At 35.1% G+C, this 7,640-nt stretch overlaps 1 protein-coding gene across 1 annotated transcript; it reads left to right on the forward strand.

The window, feature by feature from the left end:
• Nucleotides 1-229: 229 nt before the first annotated feature.
• On the forward strand, nucleotides 230-7,163 carry LOC143885421 (hydroxymethylglutaryl-CoA synthase-like). Its single transcript, XM_077389585.1, has 12 exons — nucleotides 230-484; nucleotides 1,362-1,468; nucleotides 1,762-1,894; nucleotides 2,271-2,414; nucleotides 3,081-3,239; nucleotides 4,027-4,100; nucleotides 4,203-4,278; nucleotides 4,382-4,437; nucleotides 4,729-4,816; nucleotides 4,927-5,067; nucleotides 5,162-5,311; nucleotides 6,769-7,163. The coding sequence occupies exons 1-12, from the start codon at nucleotides 413-415 to the stop codon at nucleotides 6,979-6,981; spliced, it is 1,413 nt and encodes a 470-aa protein (XP_077245700.1). The 5' UTR covers nucleotides 230-412; the 3' UTR covers nucleotides 6,982-7,163.
• Nucleotides 7,164-7,640: the final 477 nt, after the last annotated feature.

The following is a 7,640-nucleotide window of genomic DNA, read 5'->3' on the forward strand; positions in this document are numbered from 1 at the left end:
TGATAACTTGTAAATACTTGGGACGGCTCCTTTTTTAGTCTTAGTCTTTCCGTCAAAGAAAGGCGGCGGGATTGTGGTCTTTTATGTAATAATATATGCGAAAAAAAATAATCAAATTTCATTGATTTAATTGAAAATTTGAAATTCACGCGGGCCCACCACAAAGGGGTTAATAATGTAAAAAGGTGAAGAATCTGGGCCTATAAATTTCCAAACTCCACCCCCTATTTCTCTGTAACTCTTGCTCACAGTATTTTCCATTTGCTGAAAGTGCTGTCTGAGACTTGTTCTTTGCATTGGGCCGAGGTTTTTGGATCATATCACTTCTAAGATCTTAGTGTGAGAAGATAAACCCTAGAACTTGAAAAAGAGAAACCCTAAAACCCCTAGAACAGAAGTAGAGAAAAAAGAGATGGATTCTCAGCTGAAAAATGTTGGAATTCTTGCCATGGATATGTACTTCCCTCCTACATGCATCCAACAGGTAAAATTTTCATCATTTTTTAGTCTTCTTTTCTCAATCTACTGTTTTTTTATTTACTTTCTTGGAGAATTGATGTTTGTTTTTAGCCTTTTTTCATTTCTTCTTTTGATAGGAAAAAGATATATGGATCCTTGAGGTTGTTGGTTTGTTTTGGTTGATTTTGTTCTTGGTTTGGGGTTTGTTAATGTAGTTTCTAGGCTTATTATTCTACTGTTTTTTTTTTTTAAATGTAGTTTTTAGGGTTATTATTCAAAAATGTAAAAAAATTGTAGTTTCTAGGGTTATTATTCTTTATTTTAAAAAATATGGGTTCTAGGGTTTTGAACTTATTGTCCTTGCAGGGTTTTCTTAGTTTGTGTAGAAATGGGTAGATAGATTTATGGATTGCAAGAAAAACATTTCTTAGGAAATTTTTTATTCTTTATACAATTTAAAGGGAAATGACATGATTATGGTTAATTTAGATGGATATTATCATAAATTGAAGGTCTTTCTAAGTAAAAATTGAATAGGGCAGGTTCAAGTCATCCTTTTTTTTATGTAAAAAAATAAAAAATAAGTAAGTTAAGAAATATTTTCTTTTCCAAACGTTTCCAAAAAATTATTGCAATCCAAACAGGGCCTTAGGATCATCCACAGTCTGCTGGAATTCCCTAGAGTGACCCGCAATTCGTGAAGTCTGTCGGGGATTCAAAATCCTTTCCATGAATACACCAATTTTATTCATTTGCAGGCCAATTGCGATTTCTCTGATCAATGCTAATTTTGCTGTTGATTGTAATAAGTTGGGTGTTTTTTAACTATTAATTTGCAGGCCAATTGTAGTAACTTCCTTTTTTTTTTTTTTCTCTCTTTTTATTTTAATTTGAAACAATAGGAAGCACTGGAGGTTCATGATGGCGCAAGTAAAGGGAAATACACTATTGGACTTGGGCAAGATTGCATGGCCTTTTGTACAGAGCTGGAGGATGTCATTTCAATGAGGTTTGAATCATCATCTTATCCTTAGTTATCTCATTTAGCCTGTGTTCTGTGGAGCTATTGCCTTCAAGACAAACAGATGAGTTTTCTTCTTTCAAATTGAAGATTTTTAAAACTATTCTATTCAAAGCATGCAGGTTTTCAACTCAGGGTCACCTAATTTTATGGTGTTAGAATGTAAAACATTTTTCTGTGGCAATTTAAATTGGGATTATATTCTCTTTTTTGGGGCTTTAGCTACATGCCAAATGCGTTATGTGAAGATTTGATTCTTGACTCAGATTTTTTTTTTTCAGCTTGACTGTTGTTACCTCCCTTCTTGAGAAATACGGGATTGATCCGAAACAAATTGGTCGCTTGGAAGTAGGCAGTGAGACCGTGATTGACAAGAGCAAATCCATAAAGACCTGGCTGATGGATATTTTTGAGGTTTATTCTACTTCCTTTGCCTGTTCTTGTTTTCCTAAGTAAAACAGATGCGTCATTTCATGATTACGTATGGTGTTGAAAGGACACATCAATTCGATCTCTGTGTTACCCAAGATATATTAGCATCTTCTTTGTTGTTGTCATGCATTAGAATGTTGTCTCTCTTTATACACTGGCGGTCTGCTCTTTCCGGTTGAGTCATGCCATTTTGGATAAATAGTCTTTACTCATTCATTTTTGCCTCATCTTTGTGAAAAAAGGATTACTTCAGTAATCAGAATAATTTTACCTTTTTTGGCCTTTTTTATTTATTTTAAAGTTCCATTTTCTCACTACATGAGTAAATGACACTGTTATTGTCATGAAAACCAACCAGGAATGTGGTAATACCGAAATTGAAGGAGTTGACTCGACAAATGCATGCTATGGGGGAACTGCAGCATTACTCAACTGTATAAATTGGGTGGAGAGTAGCTCTTGGGACGGACGCTATGGAGTTGTTGTATGCACAGACAGTGCGGTACGATCTTACACATTATATGTTTACATTGTTTTTGAATTGCACATTTTATGTTTACATTAGATTGGTAGTTTTGGCATTGGTTCTCAAATTATTATTTTTTTGAATGGTATGGTTCTCAAAATTCATATTCTGCAAAGGATTTAGACCAGAAAATGCTTTGAATGACGTCTGCTTGAATTCATTCCCTAAGGTCACTAAAATTGGCTTTCGTACCTTTTTTCCTTTCATTTGGAATTTTGCTTCGACTTCTAATAGGAAAATGTTAGAGAACTTACATATTTAGGCTTATGCAACAAAGCAAAATTTCAATGCGCTGCTTGCTTGCTTCAATTTTTATATTAGTGAAGGTAAGTTAGCATTTTTTTTTTTCAAAACATGGTGATTCATTTTTACAGTTCACCTGCTTTCTCAAGTCTCAAGGAAATGAAATCTTACACAGTACTAAATGTTTATGATTATGTTACTATTGTGACGATGCTAGACTTTAGAAAAAGTAAGTCTTACGTTTCCATGTTGGCTTCACTTATTTTTATATTCTACCGACTCTTTCTTCATCTCTTCATAAATGAGTATGTAAATAATTAAATATTCACATTAGTTGCAAATGTTCGACTTTATTACAAAGGCCCTTTTGACATACGGCTGGTTCCCTTGTTTTTATAGGTCTATGCGGAAGGACCTGCCCGGCCTACTGGAGGAGCAGCTGCCATTGCAATGTTGATTGGGCCCAATGCTCCAATTGCACTTGAAAGCAAATTTAGAGGGACCCACATGGCTCATGTTTATGACTTTTACAAGCCCAATCTTGCAAGCGAATACCCGGTTTGTTTCCCCTCTATGCTTTCGTTTATGTCATATGTTTCATATATTGTGGGTGGAGCTTAAAATTATTGTGCTGTATAGGTGCAACTTGGGTGAAATTCAATGAACCAACCCTAACCCTTAGCCCAACATGAAATTCAATGAAACCAGCCCTAACCCAATCCAAATTTCAACTTTCAACCCTAATGCAACCCAACTTACCAATTCAGGTTGAAGGTGGGATGAAATTCGGATCGAAAATTGGGTTGAATTGGTTAATTGTTTGCAAACATAGAACTTTAGACCCGTACAAGGTCATAAATTATAATGCACTATGCATATTTATTTTTGTATAATTACTCTTAGCATAGTTTCATCCACAAAATGAAAAAATTACCAAACAAAAAATTTGAATGCTTCCTACACTAAGACCTACAATTTTGCATTGACATTGGGGATCAGGTTGGGTCAGTTGGCTCTGTTACGAATGATCCAAGTTGTGGCCCTAATTGTCTGCCAGTCATGATGGTTTAGGCTTATGATTTTGTCGAAATACTTTTAAGATTTTTGGCTTTCCTATTTTCCATAGTTTCCTTCTTTTGATGGTTGGCTCCCCTGTATCTATCTAGTTCTTAGAACATACAGTGGGCACTGTAAAAAGTGAATAAGAAACCCGAAATTCTAGCATGTGTAAAGAATGCTCCCAAGGTAGATATAAATCCCGCTTTACATTGTAACTCATGCCTCTCTCTTGTCATTTTTGGAAGTATCTTTCTTCTCATACTTCATCACCAATTATTGTGCATAGGTTGTTGATGGGAAGCTTTCACAAACTTGCTATCTCATGGCACTTGATTCTTGTTACAAGCGTTTTTGTACAAAGTAAGTAACAGATGTATTTAGACCTTATTCCTCTTTGTTCCGCTTCAATATTTGGTACCAATGTATCCAGAGTCTAAATATCTTATTCTCTGTTTACATTAGGTTTGAGAAGTTCGAGGGAAATCAATTTTCAATTTCTGATGCTGAATGTTTTGTCTTTCATTCTCCATATAACAAGGTAAGACATTTCTTACATCTGTGACCCAAGCCCCATATCTTTTTCAACCGTGTCACTTGAAATTGTTGCTTATATTAAACTATTCCGTGAAATGGTATTACAGCTGGTCCAGAAAAGCTTTGCTCGACTATGCTTCAATGACTTCCTGAGGAATGCCAGGTATCTACCTTAGGATATCTGAGTACTTTATTTTTTTTCCTCCCACTATAACCCTCTTATGAGTTTGTTTTGTGATTTCATAGCTCTCTTTTGAATACAAATCTGATAATCTGGCACCATCTAATTTATACCCATCATCTTGAAAATCCTATTTAGCCTATGCAAACTATAACCTCTTGCAATATTTTGAACATCGTAGTTGCAGCCAATATTGATGATGTTTTTGTTCGTGTGTCTTCTAATTGCTTTCAGTTTCTGACACTATATTTTGCATTTTCTTTTATTGATAAGCTCTATCGGAAAGGATGCACGAGAGAAACTGGAGCCATTTTCGACCTTGACCGGAGATGAAAGCTACCAGAGTCGTGATCTTGAAAAGGTACCTTGCATTTTTAATGTTTTAATTGTAGGGCAATTATATTTTATAGTTGATAGTCTTTTGGCTGGGAATTTCTGCTTGCTGATGGTTTACATATATCATATTTATAGGCAACCCAGCAAGTCGCAAAGCACTTATATGATGCGAAGGTCCAACCATCAACTTTGCTACCGAAACAAGTTGGCAACATGTACACTGCATCTCTGTATGCTGCCTTTGCATCTGCTCTTCATGCGAAGCATAGCACTCTGGTAAAATTCTGTCTATTTTCTTTATTTGATTATTGATATTCTGTCTATTTTCTTTATTCCTCCCTAATGATTTTTCGGTTACTTTCATTTATAGGATGGTAAACGCATAGTAATGTTCTCCTATGGTAGTGGGCTAGCCTCCACAATGTTCTCATTTAGACTTCGTGAAGGTCAACATCCGTTCAGCTTGTCAAATATTGCTAGCGTTCTAAATGTCTCTGAAAAGCTAGAGGCAAGACATGTGGTATGTTTCTTGTTCCTTTATTTTGCTTATATAATTATTTTCCTGACTCTATCTGGTGCAGTATCTTTCTGTTGAAGCAATGGAAATTTTGATACTTAGTGTTATTATTATATATTCATCGCATTGTTAGTGTAAGCCATGCAATTCTTTTAGCAAACTAGAAATGTTTAATTATGAAGGCTGTAGAATAGAAGTTAAACTGTATAACCGCACATTCATGTAACTTTTTAGTTGCCTGGAAGTCGGTAGTGTCAACTTTAAACTTCATAGCCAAGGAATTTGAAGGTTTGGTTTCGGCCTCACCCGAAAACAAAATTTCAATGGCAATTTCGGTTTCCGTGGAAATTTCGATGAAAATCTGGTAATTTTGGCCGAAATCTTTAAATTTCAGTTTTGGTTTTAAATTTCGGTCCCGACCAAAATCCGAAATTTTGGTATTTCAGCCGAAATCTAAAACCTTGTTCATTTTTTTTGAAATGGTATAACCTTGTTCATAGTACATGCAATGCGGAGTTTTTTTTTTTTTTTTTTTTGGTTCATGGTCAATTTATGATCTGTCAAATTGTTATTGAAATAGGCTAATTTTTTTCATTAGTTTGGCTAAAGTAAATAAATGTTCAAACAAAGTGCCGAATTTAAACTTTACTACCATACATCCATTTTCAAATTTAGTTGCATGATTTGGAGTTTGTTTCTTTGTTTCTTGGTTCATGGTCAATTTATGTTCTGTCAAATTGTGATATAAATAGTCTAAATTATTCCTGAATAACGAGGTTCTGAGGTCAAGCATATAGATACTTTCTCTTAAAAAAGGCATGCTGTAGATCTTCTCAGAATGACTTGTAACCTTGGCACTCTCAAAAAGAGCATGCTGTAGATTTTCTCAGAATGACTTGTAACCTCTTCTAGAGACTTGTGGGTTTTCTTGGTAAACAGAAGTGTGAGATAGGCCCTGTTAGGTTTGGATTTTGAGATGCAATTTTGAGTCCAAAACTGATTATTGGGCTCGAAATTATGTTTAATTCTGCATCCAATATTGATTTTTGGATTCAAAATCGGTTCTCAAAATCCAAAACGATGAGGGCCTTAGTTGGTGAATGAGAATCTTTAAAAAAACATTAATATAAGCCCGGTTTATGTAAACAGCCTTTTTTTCTCTTCTTCATACAATGCCATTTATGAATTGGAGATGGAAAATATTTTGGCCAATGAAAGATGAAATCTTTTGGGTGACTTGTATCTGCTTGAATACTAGTAAAAAGATATACTCGATATCGGTCATTGGACATAAGAATTTGGGCTGTTCATTCATACCAATCTATATAACCCACTATTTTTTATTGACTGGGTCTCTTATTTGTCTAGGAAAGTATATCTGTTTGATCTTGATTTGTTTACCAGAAAAACCCTCCTTACATATGATTTGCTTAAGCTGAAACCTCTGTTTCTTTGTGCAGTTTCCACCTGAAAAATTTGTTGAAAATACAAAGGTGATGGAGCATCTCTATGGAGCCAAGGATTTTGTAACCACAAAGGACAGAAGCTTACTGTCTAATGGAACATTCTACCTTACTAAGGTTGACTCCATGTATAGGCGCTTCTACGCTAAAAATGTTGTGAGTGGCACAACCCCCTGCTGTGAAAATGGTTCCGTACTCAACGGCCACTGAGCTGGAGGAATGGAAATGGCCTATTGAATTAGGGTTCTTCAAATGTATTCCTTAGAAGCTTACCCATGCTTAATGATGACTGTTGCTGAGCATGGTTGATTAGCAGCGGGTCTTAGCTTACTGTTTGTAATGGATTTACTTTCTTATTATGTTTTTCCTTGAAATTTATTTTTGTTCTGGCATTTCTATTCTCTTTGCTTCAAGTTTGTTGATCTTGTAGAAGTTTAAGGGCCTAAGATCGTCCAATCAAAGGCGTTCTCATTTGACATTTGGCTGGAATTATGGTTGTGTTTGTATCAACGGATATGATCACATAAACAAGGCAGAAGTGGCGCCCAATATGTGCCTTTTAGGAAGGAGCTTAAATATGAGTGGATTGAAGTATTGGTTGTGGTTATAAATTCTTAGCCCTTTTAAACACAGACAGAACTATGAATGAGTTTAGTCCAACACAAGTTCTCACAACTTTAAAAAGGTCGTAACTTTTTTTTTTTTTTTTTTTTTTTTTTTTTTTTTTTTTTTTTGATGGGTAATTTGGGGTTAGGCGGACCCCAACCAGATATATTGATAGAAAAGAGTGATACAATTAAGCTGCAAAATACATGCCCAAACCCGGGCTAACTAAGAAGAGATAACAAACACACTCACATAAACAACGA

Source organism: Tasmannia lanceolata, unplaced genomic scaffold, assembly GCF_043159265.1.
Source record: "Tasmannia lanceolata isolate RefF3 unplaced genomic scaffold, GAP_Taslan_0.1 ptg000008l, whole genome shotgun sequence".
In the NCBI taxonomy this organism is placed as follows: domain Eukaryota; kingdom Viridiplantae; phylum Streptophyta; class Magnoliopsida; order Canellales; family Winteraceae; genus Tasmannia; species Tasmannia lanceolata.